The following is a 21,059-nucleotide window of genomic DNA, read 5'->3' on the forward strand; positions in this document are numbered from 1 at the left end:
GAGTGCGAAAGAGATGCACCATTCCGGCAACCAATGGTACATCTTACTCGCACTCACATTGACGGCCGCCTCAATACGCTGTTAGCGCTAATAGTTAAAAATAATTCCTAACAGAGTTAAAGCCTTGAAAATAACCATTTTCGCGTTTTTCAAATTTTACAGTGCGTATAACTCGACAACAATTAATTTTAGAGAAAAATCATAAGAGACCCTTTTTGCTCATAATATTCTAAAGAAACTAAAAAAATTGATACGAAGTGAAAAAATTGATTTTTTGAATTTGGTAAAAAAATTGTTTAAACAATTTTCCGACCGCGGCACCTCCCGGCACTCTGTGTATTTGTTATAAGGACCTCTTTTTAAGAAAAACGTTTGTGCAAAAAAAAATGATCGGAATAATGTACCTAACGGGGGCGACGATACAGTCTGGACTATATGGGATGTTGCCTGTTACAAATATCGTTCAGATATTGCTTTTGGTATGCGAGCTTCCTAAATCTTCATTTATTTTTCAAAATTTTTTGCCATCCACCTGCCTTTGTTAAGTTGTTAGTACTTATTAAATCTTTTCCAAAGAATATCACAGCTGTGTCATCCTCAAATTATAACTAGTGTTTTGTTAAGATTTTTAACCAAACAAACCAAACTATATTAAATTCCTTTATTTTGTTATATTCTATAAAATACAAAACAAAATTCCAATGTACTGCAATTCCTATTTATTGAACAACAAATATGAATACAGCAGAAACAAAATGATTAACTTAAGTCTATTTCTTGTAACCACATGAGCGCCTACGACCTCGTGCTCTCTCAAATTTGCGTCCCTTGGAATGTACCAATGGCTTAGCATGACTGTGTGGTACACCAGGAGCAGGACCAAAGTGTTTCACAGCTTCACGGGCATTACGTCTGCCTTGTAGCAATACAGTTTTATTGCCAGTTGGGGCCCTGAGTGCCAATTGGTCGAAGGTGATGACTTCACCTCCTAAAATAATGGAATGATATAAAAAAAATAAAAACTAATATGACAACCTTTAATATTTTGAGATATTTATTTTGTTGTATTTATGAATTGTGTATTTATGAATTAACTGTGTGGTAAAACATGAAAAAGTAGAAATGTAAGATCTAAAAAAATGTGGTCTCAAAAAAAAAGAGGGCAAGGACTGTAGCCTCATAGTTTGTGTGTGGAGGGAGAGATGGCATTAGACAAGAAAATTTTTTCTTGCAGCATTTTGTTATAAAGGTCTCTAATAGTTTCATTATCCACTTATTGCATTATCCCATGTCTAACACAGAGCAACTTGCTGACAAATTCAGGACTTACTCGTGTCTCACATGTTTGACTGTAATATAGTACTATTCAAATGTTTTATAGCCGTTTCTGACCTGTTCATGATGAATTTATTATGTTATTATTTTCTACTAAGTAATAGATGTTCTTACTAATTAATAGGTGGTAGAATTAACATGTCATTACATGCGCCATGTGTGCTACACAAGTAGAGGCTCTGCAGCGATTAGTCGCCTTACACAAAAGTAACTTAAAATTTACCAAATATTGCTAAATTGTGTAAATTCTATTTTTTTCCTTTTATGTGACGGGATAAAGACATGTTTTAAGAATTTCTGAAACAGCATATGCGAATAATGATGTGTTAACCAGTAGAAACAAATAAAAAGACTGAAGAAAATCTAGTGCTATGTCCAAATTAGTTATTGACCATAATGATACAATAGGTGGTGTGAATAGGTAATATCAACACCTCCATGACTATGCCATGGCTAAAAATAGGGAAGAGAAATATTAGATATAGCAGTGTGGCTCTTATACATTATAAGAAACAAGGTGGCAAAAAAAAACAGCTTAGAATTTCGCCAGGCAATAATAGAAAAAAAAAATCTGTTCAACTGCTGTTCAACATCTGTGGTTTCACCACACTACCAAAAAAGGAGACTTAGTAATCAAGCCCGACCATTTAAACTGAGAGCCATTTTCCAAGATTGAAACCTAAGAAGGAAAAAAGCTACTCCATGTAGGACATGCGCTATTTGCCACAGTAAGAGATGAAAAAGGAAAGAAAATAAGGAACGAAACAAGGTATCACTCCAGAAATTATAACATAGGACTACGTGCTGTACCTCGTTATATGACTTACCACACAAGATTAAAATTTTTAAAATAAACCTTTTTTGTTTTTTTTTATTTATGCTCAGTCATACTATAAATAAATGCACCTAATAAGTTTTTACTTTTAATTATGCATAAATATTAAATTTTCTAAAGTAAAAATACTTAAAAAAATTTTACTAACTTAAAAATGAAAAAAATTATATATTTTTTAATATGACCCTGTCATGAAAAATACACTTCTTTTGTGACAGTTTTTACTGTCATAAAAATAAACAAATGTATGGAAAAACTGGAAAAGAGAGCCTATAATACAGTTGAGGTCAGAGTTCTTTACCGTGCGTCATCATTTAAAGCATACAAAATAAGTCAGAAAGGACATCGCACACATCTTATGGAAAATATAATGTCACTCAAATTCAATAAAATTTATATGAATATATTCGTTTCAATTTAACGATCAATTCTTATCATTGCGCCAACTATTAATTTTCAATAATAAGAGCAGAAATTGATATAAATCAATCTGAAATCAAATGGGTAGGTACATAAGTTAGAGAGAAAAAATATTTTAAAATACCCAAATTATAGTTAGTTCATAAATCTTCTCGAGCTCTTAAGCATCTTATTATAATAGTTTCACTAATTCGCTTAGGCCCAGCGGGGTTTAAGCTGTTTTGAATAGCACCCAGAGCAATAGTGATTATAACTGACACGTTTATAGACTCCAAAAATGTGATTTCGATAAACTTTAATTGCAATTTGCGCCGTAATTAATCATAATTAAGAGTTGGCGCAATGATAAGAATTGACAGTTAATTTAAAACGAATCTATTCGTATAAATTTTATTGAATTTGAGTGACATTATATTTTCCATAGGATGTGTGCGATGTCCTTTACTAAATGCAACAGCAAGCAACAAAAAGTGGCTACTGCTCTGAACATGGGTTATATAGTATAAAATTAGACGTTAGCAAATAAATAGAATGTCAAATGTAGGTTTTGCTTCAAAATGTTGGTGCATAATTACAGCTACATTTTAATATCATTCATTAATAAATAAACAATTTATAAAAAAATTCAGTAACATATTTTTTTCTTTTTGGCATTTTATTCACTTTGGCGGAAAATTAAACACTTCCTTAACTGTGTAAATGAGGTTAGCTTTGTATGTTGTAAAATAAATGTAACAAATATTGTAGATACACTTACCATAAAATTTCGAACTCCAATATAAAATTAGTTGTGAAAAAAACTGTTTTTGTACTATAAAAAACTTCAAAATGCAGAAATTCGACAAAATTCAACATGACTGACAGCCACAAAATTAAACAAACAAAAACGTCACAAATTATTGTACTCAAAATCTGAAAACATCCCCAAACATCTTTTTTTGTACCTATTTCTTTTCAATATACTGAGTCTAGGCAGTCTAGAGTGTTTATAAAAATAACATGTGTTTTTACTTAATAACAGGCAGTAGCTGGTTTGTCATTAGTTTCATAAGTGGAAGAGAATGATGCTAGATAAAAAGTATGTGTTTTATCTCGCCAGGTATTAATGACGCACAGGTAAAGAATCATGGACCCAAGTGTAGGTCTGTTTCTTTGTTTTCTAGTGAACACATTTAAGTGTAGGTTACACTATCTAGTGGCAAACAAAAATCATAGGCGTCCCACTAAACAAAGAAAGTTCAAGTTGAGTTAGAATCTGACAAGCATGACCTGGCGGCTAACCTTCTCATATTGAGTATTTATCGTTGTGTATTTTCGCTCAAGGTCACCCGCCAGCTATCGTTTGTCAGATTGTACGATTATGACAAATTAGGTTATTTCGTTAGGTTAGGAACAACAAAATAAAAAATTTAAATGAATTACAATTTGTAAGTAATTTAGTTCTTAAAACTGCTAAAAGCTTTTTGAAGTTTTTAGATATAAATTAAACTAAAAATAGAGATATTTTATTGTAAACAAACATCTAACCTCTAAACTGTAGTCAAAAATGGTTGGATGATACTGTGCAAGACAAGTGTAGTTATCCACCCTCTCAGAAGTATAGATGTAGATTTAACTACACTAGTATTACACTTTTCTAAGAAATTACTTGGTGTACCACTACACCTAACAAAGAAACAATTTAGTGTAGCACTTCTACACTTCTTCACAAATAGTGTTACACCTAAAAACAAGTGAACAGATCTTATGACTACGGTAATTATTTAGTGTTGACTCACCGCTCCCACAAGTCTGACAACTGTATATATGGTATCTGCCTTACCTTCTTATCATTTTAAAATTAACAATTAACTGCGCTCGGCTTTAATTTTTGTATTTATCTCATTTAAAAATGTGAAATTTTCACATCAATTTCAAATTATGGCCGCCATTACAGTATGCGCAGATCGCTTACGTATGGATTGATGACAGTTTATTTCTGCAATGTTGCCTAATTTAAAATTTTTTATAATTTCTTGTGCAAAGACGGAAGGTGCTTTATTTTTTTTTTAATTTTATTAATAATTAACAAAACACTCTACACTCTAATACCCGAAAGTTAGGTTTGGACCGAAGGGTTAGGTCTTCCTCCTTTGAGAAATTGTACTGTATAATACATAATATATTAATTTTTTAATTTTATTAATAATTAATATTATATTAATTGCAGACATAAACTGCATATTATATCAATTGCAGACATAAACATTGCAGAAATAAACTGTCATCAATCCATACGTAAGCGATCTGCGCATACTGTAATGGCGGCCATAATTTGAAATTGATGTGAAAATTTCACATTTTTAAATGAGATAAATACAAAAATTAAAGCCGAGCGCAGTTAATTGTTAATTTTAAAATGATAAGAAGGTAAGGCAGATACCATATATACAGTTGTCAGACTTGTGGGAGCGGTGAGTCAACACTAAATAATTACCATGTATTTTATTTGCCTCCATATTGTGTAAAAACTAATACCTTGCTCCTAATACTTGCTCCAAAAGGGTTAAGTATTTATTTTTGATAAAACTCAAATGCCCCTAATATTCAGTGCTAAAATTTGACAAGATGAGTTATCAAGTTATTGATTATTAGAAATAATCGTGAATGCGACATACACTGAATGCCACAACTAGCTAATGCTAGTTATATAGTTGTAGCACGTGTTTTTCTGAAACTATTGAGCCTACCACGTAATTGCTATCTGTTGATTCGGTTCATGTTTATAGGGCTTTTCATCAATTGTCATTTGTTTCGAGCTTCTGTCACGTGTCACATAATATTAATACATCTACGTCATATGTTATTGGTAAATACCAATGATACAAACCAAAGAGTATTTACCAATAACGTAGATGTATTAATATTGTGTGACACATGACAGAAGCTCGAAACAAATGACTGTGAATGAAAAGCCCTATGCAAAAAATCGAGAATTGTAGCAGATCTGGCAACCTCCATAGCAAAGGGCTAATTCTCAGCAAAAAAATGCTCAAAATAGTTTTGTTAAAAAATGGCTTAGATTCTTAGATGAAACTTGGCACGACATGCGAGATTACCAAATGTTAACATTATTGTAGTGCTAAAAGTTAACAACTTTACTTTTTCATGTTATTTTCCATATTGGGAAACAAATTTGCATCGTATTCCTAAAAAGATCAGGAGCCAAGAAGTTAAGGAACAGTATTGTAGAGCTGCAGAGTGAATTCCATATTTACGAACATCATAGGAGCAGCACAAATATATCTAAAATCTTTAAACCCGTTTATCTTAGAACTACTGTTTTTGAGTTATCAAGTTATAGTATTAAAGCGACGAAATGAACACAAAAGATTGCAATATATTAAGACAAACATAATCAAGAAATTTACACTGAATTCTAAGAAAGACAATTGATATTGACACAAAAGATTTAGTGAAAAATTAATTTTCTGTTAATATACAAATTATATTTTAAAAAAATTAAACTTCAGGAATAATTTTATTAATGAGGATGATAAGTTTGGAAATGTAATGGAGTCATTGTTACTCACCAGCTTTCAAGATCCTGGCCCTAGCAGTTTGTGTCACGCGAAGGGCACATACAGACAATTTGGGAATTTCAAAAATCCTAGCATCATCAGTAATTGTTCCTACTACGACAGCAATAAGTCCATCACGGCCAGGCTTCTTCATCAAACGCACTAACTTGGATAAAGATAGTGGTGGTCTGTTGATTTTGCTCATAAACAATCTTTTCAGGATTATTTTATTGAATTTGGCCCCTGTACGACGGGCTAAATAACGGTACAGCTGAAATATAACATAGTTAATATGAATTGAAGTCAACAATATACGAATTAACTTACTTTTACTAAAAGACGTAAATATACATCTTGACTTCTAGGTTCTGTTCTCCTAACCTTACGGTCGTATTTATGGTTGATGTCGATACCCTAAAAAAATAAATAAAATATGAATGTGGAAATGATTTAAAGACTTTGGTACACTTTCCAGCATACATATTAACAATAATATATAATGGATGATTTGTATTTTAACAAAATTAAAATTGTTTCAACCTACCATTTTTGTCAAGTTTTGGGAAAAGAAAAGACCTCAACACGCATGTGTATAATTTTGGTTAGCATGACAGCAAATGACAGCCACATGACAGCATACATGTTAACATTTTTTAACCAATGGGCGCGCTGGCGCGCAGATAAGTCATTTTTTGGCGAATATAATTTTTGTTTATTTGTATTTAAACAACATAAATAAACATAATATTTCTCAGCAACCAATTTAAAAATTTGAACCGCAGACGTTTTGATACAATTAGCGTCTCTTTGCAAAGACAATGACGTCGAGTTTGCAAAGTAACAAGACACTTACTCAACACACACACTACACATACACATTAGAGCCCCCGCGGACTGCACACTTTTTATCGGCCGATAGTTTGGTCAGCGTCTTAATCAGTACAGTATGGGCTTCCCGATTGCCTTCAAACTAATCTGTCAGCCAACTATCGGCCGCTATATAGTGTGAATGTTGATATTAACATATCAATTCTAAGATAATCAGAACTGTAATTTACTCCAGACAAATTAATATATTTTTTTGCCAACAAAAATAAGAGGTTTTAACCAAATAGTTGTTTCAAATGTGATGTGCAAAATAATTTTGAATTCGGTTCCGCTAATGAGCTTGTTTTTTGTTATTAAAGTAGGAAAAACGTTAAATTTATCCTTTTAATCATTATCGTCCAGTTATCGTCTAATTATTTTCACTGTATGAATATCCGTCGACTAATTTAGAATGATCAATGTGATGTTAAAACATCTTATCGTTAGCGGCTTTTAGAAGATATCGAATTTCATTGGTAAAATGCGCATTCCCACCGATTTCCATTTCAACTATAACAGACGTTCAGGGCCGCATTTAGGTCAATTGACGCCCTAGGCAAATGTTATTCGATTTTAATTTTTATATACAAATATTTTTTGTACAGTATTTTTGTCGCCCTAGGCAATTGCCTATATTGCCTAATGGATAAAGCGGTCCTGCAGACGTTGAATCAGCAATACACTCATTACTTGTGTGACGTATGATCCACAATTTTCTAATCCTCATAAAAATTCTCCTCACCGGTGTCAACTGACAGGACTGTCGGAGCGAAATTCATCTTTTGTCAAACGTCAAAAGCTATCGTGCATCGTGCGCGAAGAGCAAATACCGAGCATCTTGAAGTATAAAAAGGCATTAAATTTCTGTCTCGGTACAGCTAAAATTTAAGTTAAATTGTCGAAAAGACTGCAGAAAATTAAAAATGGAAATCAGGAAGTTAATAGACCTACTTCGGGCAACTATAGACCCAAATCAACGACAGCAAGCTGAAGCTCAATTAGACCAGGTAACTACATCTTTCCATGCGGTCACGGTTAGATCTAGATTTTTCCGACTATTTACGCCAAATTACTTTATTGTTGATAATTATAATTCAAGTTAGGCATAATGATACTCTATTAAGAACTGCCTAACCCTCGATAGGTACTTTGAAGTAGCATTTTTTCAATTTTACATTACCTCCTTTACATGCGAATGTCACATTCAATTGACGTGATTTAAAAAATTATCACAATCCAAAAAATAACTCTGAACTATGGACTTAATAGCTACTTTAATTTAATTTTGGAATTGTTTAAAAAGTCAATTTGACGTTTTTGCAAAATAATAATTGGTGCTATAGCAGATGTTCACCTGCCTACCATACAGTTTCAGTAAACATGTTGTATTCCAATGCTTATAAATGAGTCGTCTGGTTTCAAAACCTGACAAATCCACTTTTTATGAATATTGAGTTATTCATGTCAACATATTTGTAAACTTGCCCTCTACAAGTATATATTGAATTTCCGATGCAAAACCCTCCAAATCTAATCTTAATTTGCATTTGAAATATTGGGTTGGTTTCAAACTCCAGCAAATCCAATTAATACCCATAAGCTTAACTTTCATACCAAAACAGTTTTTTTGAATTTCCCAACATTGACCTCAGTGGATATGTTGGGTTTTGAAACTAGACAACTCAATTATTAAAAGACTCATTGGTGTAAACTATGTAAATTTAACTTTAATAACGCTAAAATATATTTTTATGCTAAAAATTAGTGTCACGACAATTCATTGATGTATTTCATCAAATGAACTACAGTCTTGCCACTTTGTCACCTCATATTGTGAAATATATTATTACTCATATATTTCAGGGCGGATGGATTCAGTGTCCACAGTCATATAAACCCAAATAAAACAATATATTTCATAACAAATTGAATTAAATTGAAAAGAACTTGTACTGTGTATAATTTTGTCACTTCTCAACAGTGGCATAACCAGGGGAGGATTTTGTGGTTATAGCCCCCCATTGGGATGTACTTTGAGCTCTACAGTGATGAGCGCGCTAATAACTGGCAAAATAACCCAAAAGATGGAAAACATAATGCATTCTGAATTAAAAAGAGATGAAACTAGTACAGGTGGAAATTATCAATATAAACATATAAATTAACATTACGTTACATATGCCCGATTTCATCAACGATACCTAAATATTTAAGAATTACCTAAGTGGGTTTAGGTATTCCCTAACTCTAAAACAGATTTCACCATACGATAAGAATTGCCTAAACCGCTTAAGCATTACCTTACGGTAGGATACGGTTTTTGATCTCCCTAAACTTTAGGTATTACTTATCGTTGACAGTCAGGTTGCTTGCTTGCCTGCTTGCTTGGTTATTGGCCTTGCTTTATGCAATTTGGCCAGCTCGATCAGGTTGGCGGTCACGACGTTGACTGGCTCATGACCATGTCGGGCCCACCAAATATGACTACTTCTTGATCTCTTTTGAAGTAAATTGGCTATGGTGATAACTTTGACTAAATATTTACTTTTTGTACAAGGTACAATAACAAACATAATCTATTAGTAATAAGCATGAATTATAAATAAGTTGTAGCTAGTTGAGCATTATAATTTTATTCTGTTTATGCTAAGAAACCTCATAATTGCTCTGATTGATTCTTCATCTACGTTATGTAAAATTGAATATATTGTTATCGGGGTGGGAAGTCCTTTATGGGCGAAAAAATTGTAGATATCCCAGTTTGGAATGGAGTTAATAGGGCATTCAAAAAATATGTGATTAAGATTTTCTATTTTCCCACATTCGCAATAGGGATTGTCTGTCAGGTTCATCCTATGCAAGTTTTCTTTTGTTAGACAGTGCCCTGTACGTAACCTAATAATTGTAGTGATGTGTCTTCGATCTATGAATGGAAGAATAGCAAACCATTTATTTTTAGGAAACGTAGGTTGTACTTTTCGGTATTGATGGTCTTTGATTCTGATTAGGTTGTTCCATTTATTTCTGATTACACTTTAGATTTAATATCAGTATATATGTCTTGGACATCGAGGGGCATGACCATTGGTATGTTCAAATTTCTTCCTATATTAGCTAGGGTGTCAGCTTCTTCGTTACCCGGGATATTTGAATGTCCTGGTATCCATGCTAATCTGATGTCAAAGCCATTTTCAGTTGCATGAACTATAAGTCTTTTTGTTTCAATAGGCCAAAACTCTGATATATTTTTGGCTGAACAACTGCTGATTTTTTCAATTGCACTGCTGGAATCCGAAAAAATGATTATTCTGAATAAGTTTTTTCTAAGTGCTAATTTAATTGCCTCATAGATTCCTATAATCTCCGCCTTACATATGGAGAGGTGATTTGGTAACTTTGAGCTGTATTTGATGTTGATATCTGGTATACTGATTCCAAACCCTGTTGTAAATAAATAAAATAAATTAAAAAAATAAATAGTTTATTTACGGCCAAAATACCATTCACAAAAATACCACATATCACAATAGATATAGGTAGTATCAAAATCATAAATACATATTAAAATATAGAACAATATCACTATATAAAGACTGAAAAATCAAAAATATATACATATATCATTATATATAATAAAACTAAGTTGATAAAATGTGTGTGCCGATAAAACTTAAAAAGGATTCCCGATACGATAAAGGGACTTATATAGTGCAATAGCCCTTTATCCCCGCTCGAACAAGTAAGTTCCCGTTTTAACTTAAAGGGCGTATTTTTAAAGATATAAGGGCTTTTCCTAGCAAGCTTGGCTCGCACTAGACCTGGCTCCTCCACCAAATTTTTAAATATTCCCAATTTTGCCCCTTCGCCAAACTTTTAAATATTCCGGTATTAACATCATTATCATCATTATATATAATAAATATATATATTTTGGAGTTGAAGCGAGATAAGTTTAGTTATTCAAATTATTAACTATTAATTCTGAAAATATTTAAAAATTTAAGTTTTCAAATTTCGCGCCTTTACTACTTATGCTATAGCTGCAGAACTTATTGTTACGGCGGACGATAATGTCGAGTACATTCTAGAATGTGTAAAAGAAAATACTCTCGAACTTTTCCGAATATGCTAGAGCCTAGCTCTCTGAATATATAAGGGCCCGGTATCACCCGCCAGAGTTAGTTCGATTTGAAAAGCGATTGCGAAAGGAACTGAAAGAAGTTATCTGTGAGCATTTATTTTGTATCACGTGTCAGTATTTTTAATAGTGTGTTTAATTAATTCTCGATTTTGAAGCCGAGAAGAAAAAAGTCGTCTGTGAGCCTTTATTGTGAAATATCAAATGTAAGTATTTTTAACCGACTTCAGAAAAAGGAAGTTCTCAGTTTGATTATTAATTATTTATATTAATTATTTTTGAAAAAATAATTATTTTTGAAAAGATAATTAATAGTGTCTTTAATTAATTCTAATGGTTGTTTTTCTTTTTCTTTTAATTGTTTGTCTATAAAATGTTTATTTAATTTATATTTTACAGAATAGTAGAGTAGAGTAGAGTAGAGTAAATTTTTATTTGCATAAATTTTTAACATAATTGAGCAAATAACGTCACATTACTAACAATCACATATTAAAAAATGCTACTAATAATCACATATTAAAAAGATATATTAACAATACACTAAAATATACAAACAATACAAATTACATATATGCTGATCAAGGCTGATAGGCCAGGTACTCCACCACAGTATACGGCTCAATGTTAACCAGGTGTTGAAAAACCGTTTTTTTAAAAGCTTTATAGCTTGTTTCCCGTTGAATGTCAGATGGTAGACTATTGTAAAATTTAACGCACGCATACAAAGGACTTTTCTCTGTTAGGGACAATCTGTGAAGTGGAATATTCAAATTAAGGCTTCTTGTGTTATATTCATGATTTGGTTGTAGGTGATAAAATAAAGTAAAATTTTTAAAGAGAAACATAATACATTCATATATATAGACAGCTGAGAAAGTGAGTATATTGAGTGATTTGAATCGGCCTCTACAGGATTCTCTCGCCTTTAGTCCTAGGATCACCCTGACTGCCTTTTTTTGGACTATGAAGACAGTTGAGCTATCCACCGAAGCACCCCAGAAGACTATTCCATATCGCATAAGAGAATAAAAGTTTGCATAATATACCGATAGTAAGATTCCCTGGTCTAGATAGTTTTTCAAAACTCTTAATGAGTAGCAGGCTCTATTTAGTTTTTTTGTTGCATTTTTTATTTGTTCTCCCCAATTCAAGTTCTGGTCAATATGAAGACCAAGAAACTTAACTGATCTAGAAGGTTCTGTGTTTTGGGATAAAAGATTGACTGTATCTGGGAACTCTTCTCGTGATTGGCTGGTTCTAAAGTAAACAAATACTGTCTTATCAGTATTAAGCACCAGCTTATTTCCACAGAACCACTGTTCAGCCTTGTCCAGAGTTTGTTCTGCCACTGTGAGGAGTGTTTCTAATGTTTCTTCCCAAAATAGCATGTTTGAGTCATCAGCAAAGTTTACCAGGTTTGAGGAACCACTAATCACTGCATTTGGCAGGTCATTTATATAGACCAAAAAGAGAAAAGGCCCTAAAATACTCCCCTGTGGTATACCTAATTTTAAGTTTATCGGTTCAGAGTAAACCTTACATCCCTGTTTCTCCAAGCATACTTTTTGTGATCTATCTGTAAGAAATGATTTTATCCATTTCAATGCTGGTCCCTGTATTCCATAACAATATAATTTTTGCAATAGGAGAGCATGATCTAGGCTATCAAAAGCCTTAGATAGGTCTAAAAAAGCACCTAGTGTTTTCATTTTTGACTCTAGTTTTTCTAAAATTTTTGATATAAAATCATAGGTAGCTGTCTCAACTGACCTCCCTGCAAGAAAACCATGCTGCGAATTACTAAATAAGTTGTTTGTAGTAAAAAAGTTTTGTAGTCTGTAATATATTGCTTTTTCGAATATTTTTGAGAATGATGGAAGAAGGCTTATTGGTCTATAGTTCTCCATCTTAGTAGCATCACCTTTTTTATGTAGTGGCTTGACAATTGCCAGTTTTAGACTTTGAGGAAATTTACCTTGCCTGAAAGAAGTGTTGACTATAAAGGATAGAGGAAGACAAATCTCTGATGAAACAAATTTAATTAAGCTGGTTGATATTTCATCATAACCAGAGCTATGCTTGTTTTTTAAGTTATTTATTATATGGCCTATTTCTTTTTCTGAAACAGGAGTTAAAAACATGCAATGATTATTTTGTTCGATATTAATTTGAAAATTTTTTACAGGCTTAATTTTCTTTACAGCTTCAGCCGCAGCATTTGCCATAAATTGATTTATTTCATCAGAAAGCACCTGAGGATCACCCTCTAAACAAAAATTACCTTGATTTTTTGAATTGCCCTTAATCTCTTTTACCAACTGCCAAGCCATTTTAGTTTTATTTTCACTATTTTCGATTCGTTCCTTATAACAATTTTTTCGATATTGAGTGAGTAAAGCATTATACTTACGTTTTTCTGCCCTGTAAATATCTTTATATTCATCATTATTACTAGATAGTGTAAACAAAACATCAAGCCTAGATTTACAGTTTTTTATATCATCATTTTGCAAGCACTGTTGAGATTTTTTTTTATTTGTTGTATTTATCTCTTTAAGTGGAAAACAGTTTACAAAAATTTTTTGAACTATATTCATGAAAGTATCCCACTGATCATCTACTTCTAATGTCTCGATAACAGATACCCAGTCAACATTACTCAACATAAGTTTAAAAGAATCTTTATTCTCATTGTTAAATATTCGTTTTTTTGTTATATTTGAGTCAATATTATTTAATTCAAATTTTACCTTTTGAGCAGTATGATCAGATGTATGGGGATTGAATATAACAGAATCAAATATGTCTAGATTTGTAAAAATATTGTCTATACAGGATTTTTTGTTACCTTGTATGCGTGTATAGTCTTTGATGGAGGGTTTAATATCAAAGGAGCTCAAAAACGTTTTTAATGTACCTGGCCAACCTACACCATCAAGCAGCATATCCAAATTAAAATCGCCAGCCAGAAAAATGATGGAGTCCTTGTCAACTAGGTCACAGAGTATTTGGTCCAGTTTATCTATTAAAATTTGTGGGTTTTCGGTTCGGTATATGGACAGCACTACAATCTTTTTCCCATCAATTTGCACCTCTGCAGCAGAACACTCAAACACTGATCTTTCTGATAAGCTTGAAATGTCTTCCCGGGCTTTTGCAATAAACGGTTCTTTGATATATACCGCACTACCACCATGTTCCTGTGAACTGCCTCTACAATATGAAGATATCAGTTTGAAATTTTTCACATTGTAGTCCCTCAGTTGATCTTCTGTTTTCCAGTGCTCAGTTAGACACAGAGCAAAACATTCATCGTGGTCTTCTACAACAAGATTGATTGCATCAATGCTTGTTGCGATTGACTGCGTATTCAAGTGTATTATTGATATCTTTTGCTGTGTCTTCTGACACCTGGGTGCCTCTGAACGTTCTGAAAATGGTTAAATATTATACCATTAGGCCATAATTCTTCCTTCATCAACTGGGGTATTTTTAGTTCTGGTGCAGTTATTTTAAATGAACTTTTGTATTTATCTGTCCTGGTTTTCATTTTCTCACAGATAACGTTTTCATCCAGTTCTCTTTCTTTTAGGTAGTTGATAATTTCCGGAGTTTCCGTTTTTGGATCGAAACCAGACAGGAAGATCGCCATATGTTTTGGGGCCACACGCAGGATACTTCCAGCATTTTCATTGGTTCCCTGAAGCGGTTCTGATCGTTTTTTGTTAAAACCTCTCTTTGTTTGTGTCTCCCATTTATCCTTTCGATTTTCAATCATCTGACAATTGACATTTCCAACGGGTGTCACTGGTTCAATTGAACTACTTGTCTTTGACAGACTTGATATTTTTGGTTTAGTTGACAGCTCAGTTAAATCCGTAGAAGAAAGTGGCTGTTCTATGTTTGAGTCTACTGACACTGATGACCTTGTGTTTTGTATCTCTGTCTGCTGAGTCTCATGACTTTGTTCTGTGGGTGGATTATTTTTAGTTTTTGCTGCAATTTTTACCTCGGATTTTTTTTGGAACTTTTTCTCTAGGGTTTCTACTTTTTCCCGTAGGAGTTTATTATTTTCTTCCAGGATTAGATTTTTGCTTCTCAACTCACCAATTAGTTCATTTAGTAGAGAAATGATTGTCGTATTGTCCATGCCATCTCCACTGTTTGAGGTTATTTCTGGATCACAACAAATCACACGCGAATACAATGCCTAGACGTAAAAAAGGAGGAGATCTTGCCAGTTCTGCAGCGAAACGGCGGAAACAAAAAGAACATAGAAGAAATGAAACGGAAGAAGAGCGCGAAGCACGTTTACAAAATCAACGAACTAGGATGAGAACTCTGAGAAGCACAAAAAATGAAGAAAGAAAAGAGAACGAAAGTATAGAAGAATCGAGAATTTTAAAAGATAATTTAACAAAGGAAGCATTCCACTACGAACCGACGAAAAAATATTACAATCATAAACATGTTGTGATCGGAAAAATGGATAACATTTGCCAATTTTGCCACGCGAAAAAATTCAGTAAAGAAACAGCAGGTCTCTGTTGCATGAATGGAAAAATTCGACTACCACCACTGGAAGCACCTCCACAGGAATTTCTACATTACATGACCGGGGAAACACAAGAATCAAAACACTTTATTCAAAATATAAGATTAACCTCAAAGAACCCTGCTTCTCTCACGGTCAGCTATATGTAGCTTGCTCAAGGGTAGGAAATCCGAAAAATCTATATATATATATATATATATATATATATATATATATATATATATATATATATATATACTCCAGACAATAAAATGAAAAACGTTGTTTATAAGCAAATAGTGTGAGCGAATGTTTTCAATAAATTTTTTTACTATTACGTCATAGTTTATTTTTTTATTGCAACTACCGCGTAATCTCATATCAACTCCCGGGCGAAGCCGGGTATTATAGCTAGTATATATATATATACATACATACATACCGTGCTAGTCAAAAGTCCGTACCCCCCCTCGTATCTTTTGAACAGTTATACCTATGATAGTGAAATTTGGAGGGAGGAAATAAACGGACATAAGCTTTTCAACTAGTCATGACAGGTGACGTAATAGTGACAGATGACGTTACAGAGCCACTGTGACCGATAATTTTAAATGGCACCTTATGGCAAGTGATACCTCGTTTGAAAGGTATTCAAAATACCTATTCAGTCATACTAATTTTTTTGGGTTTTAGTTGATTTTGATTTTGGTAAATAAATTAAATAAATATAATACTGTAGTTTCGCATTTAATTAATAAAAATTCAAATATCCGCCTATGGTTTCTTTGTCAAAAAAGTTGACATTTTTCGATTCTCTAGTAGTTTTTACGTCAACGTCAACCTTTTTGACCAGTAATCATATTCGGAATTTTGATTTTTTATTAATTAAATGCGAAACTACAATTTTATATTTATTTCATTTATTCATCAAAATTAGCTTAAACTCAAACAATATTAGTATGACTGAATAGGTATTTTCAATACCTTTCAAACGAGGTATCACTTGCCATAAGGTCCCATTTAAAATTATCTGTCACAGTGGCGCTGTAAAGTCTTCTGTCATAATTACGTCACCTGTCATGACTAGTTAAGAAGCTTACGTCCGGTTATTTCCTTCCTCCAAATTTCATTATTATAGATATAACCGTTCAAAATATACGAGGGGGGGTACGGACTTTTGACTAGCACAGTATATACACATATATACACACATATATTAAATACAATTTAGCATTTTTTTTTTCAATTTTTTCTTAAAACTAGGCAATGAACAGTCAAAAAAGTCAATATCGATATTATTGGCCCCCTTAGACATTCTTCCAATTGCTTTGTTCTGTGCATAATTGGTGCAATGAAAGTCTACAAAAAATAGTTCTTTACTACGAGTATTACATTGAGGAACTCTATATTTTATCTTCTCAAGAAGTGTTGAGCAATCAACCAATCCATTAGCAATCTTATATAAGAAAACTAAATCAAGAAATGATCTTCTATTTTCCAGTGATGATAAATCTAATAAGTTGAGAATTTCACTATAATTGATGTTTTCAGATGGTATATTTAGTTTATATGCAATGAATCTTAGAAATTTTTTTTGGACTTTCTCTATATTATCGATGTGGCATCTGTAGTAGGGTGTCCATATGCAGCTTGAATATTCTAATATTGATCTAACTAATGCACAATAGACAGATTTAATACAATTTATATTATTAAAATCAGAAAGACTACGTTTTACAAAACCAAGCATCTTCAAAGCTCTATTAAGGCTATGGGTACATAATTCGCAAATATTTTACGTGTATCCCTACTTTTTCTGTCTTTACACGGCAAATTACGTGTAGTAAAATTCACACTGGTGTGGATATGTAAACATTACTAGAATGTCATTCTACTTGAAAATGTCATAATTAATTTAAAGAGATGGCTTTTGAATGTTCTTGGATAACTGTTATTTTTATAATTGCAAATTATTAATTCAATTAATAAATGTGATAATTTTTTCACTAACTATGTTTTCAGTGATTGTAATAATTTATTTGTACAACAAAAACTAATAATCAATCGAGAAAAGAGGAAAAGTGTTAAAGTGATTTTTTAATAATATGTTGTTATTTTGGAACGCTTACAATTTTGAACATCTCTAACAACAAAATACTTGGATCACAGGATATATCTGATGTATTCTCTGCTTGGATCTTCCACAAATAATACACAATAAATAACTTTTTATTAAGTTCACGTCTTAAATCAATTATTTATCAAATACACTAATTTAATCAATTTCTCAAAATATTCCCGATGCAATGTCAAATATTTAAAATTGTCACTGATTGTCAGTGTCCGACTGACAATATATGCTGACAATATTATATTCGGTTGAGTGCGTTGTAAGACAAAGACAGATTTGGAAAATATTACCACGGCATTGTGTTCATTTTTTTCAAATCCTGAAAAAACCAATAAATATTTTTGAAAAATTTAAACGCAGAATGAAAGACTAAATTATTACCGAGGGCCGAAAGTCCCTTAGAATAAATAAAAAGTTTATTTTGAATGAGATATTTGAAATTAAAAATCACACTAAATTTTCTCTTAGTTTTTTCACCCCTGTAACTTATTAAAATAAACATTATAGAAGTTCTCAGGGACTTTCGGCCCTCGCTAATAACGTAATCTTTCATTCTGCGTTTAAATTTTTCAAAAATACTTATTAGTTTTCTCAGGATTTGAAAAAAATGAATCCCCATTTGAATAGCATTGCAGCCGAAAATACGTACCGATCCTCTTAACAACAAACTCAAAGTGCTTAGTAAAACTCAAAGATGAGTCAAAAATAATGCCTAAATCTTTAATGGATGTTAAAATTTCTAAGTTTCTGTTGTCAATCGAATAGTTAAAGAGTGTAGGTTGTAAGATTCTGTGATATCTCATTATTTTACATTTATCAATATTTAAATTCAGTTTATTGTCACAACACCACCTGAAAAAATTATCAAGATTCTCTTGTATTAGAAGACAGTCATTTATATCTTTAACTACCCTAAATATCTTTAAATCATCAGCATACAGTAATATTTTACAATCGGAAAAACAGTTTAAAACATCGTTGACAAAACAATTAAAAAGCATTGGAGAGAGATGACTTCCTTGAGGAACTCCTGATAAGACTTTAATTTCTGATGATAAGCAATCATGAATTTTGACAAATTGTCTTCTATTTGTTAAGTAACTTTCAAGCCATGATAATAATGATCCATGAATTCCTAATGCAGATAATTTGTAAGATCTTTCTTCGATGCATCAGTGAATATAAAGGTATGGGTTGCTTTATATTTTTCTGTGTTTATTAAAAATTGTTCTTTGATCATGGGATCATTTTTTTTAGACTCAATGGGACTGTCTTCACTATACTACACAGTGTATTATAAGGGACTTCATAACAAGGGAAGTTGTTTGACTTATAAATGTCCTTGAGATATGGCATGAATTCAGCAAAACCTGCTATCAAATAGGGCGTATTGTCATCTCTCCAAAAGGCTGGTCTATTTATTAATATTCTTCTGGTATTTGAGATTAATTTGGTTAGAGGGTGGTTTCTAATACATATAATTTTCTTCAAGAACCCTATTGTTAATAGTTTCCTTCTTTGTTCTGGTTCTAGTAAGTTTGCCTCTGCTAATAGTGCTGCATGTGGAGTTGACTTCATACAACCAAGAGCTATTCTAACACCTTCAAAAAAGATTGAATCAAGTTTATTTAGGATTGATTTATTGGCTGGTTTTATAAAGAGTCCACCGAAGTCTAAGTGGGATCTCACAAGTCCCTGAAATGCCATCAAAAGGGTGCACGGGTCAGCTCCCCACCATACTCTGCTTATAGCTCTTAGTACATTGAGAGATTTTTTGCTTTTATGATATTATTTGTTATGTGTGTATCCCATTTGAGGTGTTGCTGGAATGTTATCCCAAGGTATTTCACTTGTGGTTTATAATTAATTTGATGTCCATTAATTTGGATAACAGGTGGGGTGTTTCTCCTGTATCCCTTTGTGAACCATATTGCCTCACACTTTTCCAGTGAAAGGGGTAATCCATGACCTATTAGGAATTCTTGTATATTATTAAGTGCCATGTTGATGTTTTGTCCCATATATTCTACATTTACGCCTTTTATGAATACAACTAGGTCTGCATATCCCATTATTTTACATCTCCCCAAGGGAGTATTAAACAAATCAGCTATATATATTTTTATTTTTAAGTCATAATGTACTTGTGACATTTGTCAATAATTTGCTTCTTACCTTAATTTTTCTGTTATTCTGTAATATTAGATATATTAGTTGTAATTTTGTATTTTCTTTTATATTATTAATATACAGTAGAACCCCGCAAATCCGAACTAATTGGGGGGACAGCCGGTTCGGATTATCCGAAAGTTAGCCTAAGAAGCTAACGAAAGATGATTTTTAAAAGATTTGGACTGCCACCGAGCCCTTTATGAAACTTTATCCGCACATTTATGCCTCCAATATTCTAAAGCTTAAAAATATTTAGATCACTGAAATATTAAATCGCTAACGCCAGTAGTTTTGTTTCATCAGGGGACATGGTAATTCGGCAATGTAAATGAATCATTTAATTTGTAATCTGGATATTGATTACAATATGTTTCTCATGTTTCTTATCTTTTTCAATGTTTTGGTTCATAGTATACCATGGGAAATGTGTATTATGCACATTCCTTTATTGATTGTGTTACTATAATGTTACTGATAAGTATGTACTACGTATAAAGCAACATATTTATTTTTAATAAATTTCACATGTCCAAATTCCTATTAATTTTACTTTGTTAAATTTTCTGGTTTTCTGTACATATAATAAACATGTTTTTAAATTTTTATTTTGAATTTTTAAAATTTTTTTCACTTTCCGTTGGTTCGGATTTGCCGAAAGTTCGGATTTGCGGGGTTCGGATTTGCGGGGTTCTACTGTAATATGTGTTGGAAAATATAGAAAATCCTTTGGTAGTTTTTTACAGGTCTATTGACAAAATTATGTAGTCTACCTACTACCTAACTAGTGTTGTGTTTCAAAAACCCATTCATGATATCACTAAAAGTGTGTCATTAAAAATTAATAATAAAAGAAGCAATTTTCAACATATTTATTTTAAAATTATTTCATTAATGACAATTCAACTAACTTTAATTTTTCGACATTGTGAAATTTACAACTCTTTTCTTTTCCTCAATTTCACTGTACATATACAAATAACATACAAAACTTAACAAACCTAATTCACAAATAACTAACTACTAAATAAAATAACTATAACATTACAAAACTGAAACCATTTTGG

General features: G+C 32.2%; 2 protein-coding genes across 2 annotated transcripts in view; one reads left to right on the forward strand and one right to left on the reverse strand.

Annotated features, from left to right (window-relative positions):
- Positions 1-646: 646 nt before the first annotated feature.
- Positions 647-6,821, reverse strand: LOC126884553 (60S ribosomal protein L18). Its single transcript, XM_050650512.1, has 4 exons — positions 6,695-6,821; positions 6,478-6,564; positions 6,163-6,421; positions 647-988 (listed from the first exon to the last, which is right to left on the reverse strand). The coding sequence occupies exons 1-4, from the start codon at positions 6,695-6,697 to the stop codon at positions 771-773; spliced, it is 567 nt and encodes a 188-aa protein (XP_050506469.1). The 5' UTR covers positions 6,698-6,821; the 3' UTR covers positions 647-770.
- Positions 6,822-7,785: 964 nt separating this feature from the next.
- Positions 7,786-21,059, forward strand: part of LOC126884552 (importin-7) — a 112,172-nt gene continuing 98,898 nt past the window's right edge. Inside the window, exon 1 of the mRNA XM_050650511.1 lies at positions 7,786-8,024. Coding sequence (XP_050506468.1) covers positions 7,941-8,024 — 84 coding nt within the window. The 5' untranslated portion in view covers positions 7,786-7,940. The remainder of the gene's footprint in view (positions 8,025-21,059) is intronic.

This window comes from Diabrotica virgifera, chromosome 5 (genome assembly GCF_917563875.1).
Source record: "Diabrotica virgifera virgifera chromosome 5, PGI_DIABVI_V3a".
Classification (NCBI taxonomy): Eukaryota; Metazoa; Arthropoda; class Insecta; order Coleoptera; family Chrysomelidae; genus Diabrotica; species Diabrotica virgifera.

Bases quoted from the DNA above. Each gene is read 5' to 3' on its own strand.
- LOC126884553 (XM_050650512.1), bottom strand. The intron at 6,422-6,477 runs GTAAGTTAATTC...GTTATATTTCAG, and splicing joins ATTTACGTCTTTTAGTAAAA to CTGTACCGTTATTTAGCCCG. The intron at 989-6,162 runs GTGAGTAACAAT...CCATTATTTTAG, and splicing joins GGCCAGGATCTTGAAAGCTG to GAGGTGAAGTCATCACCTTC.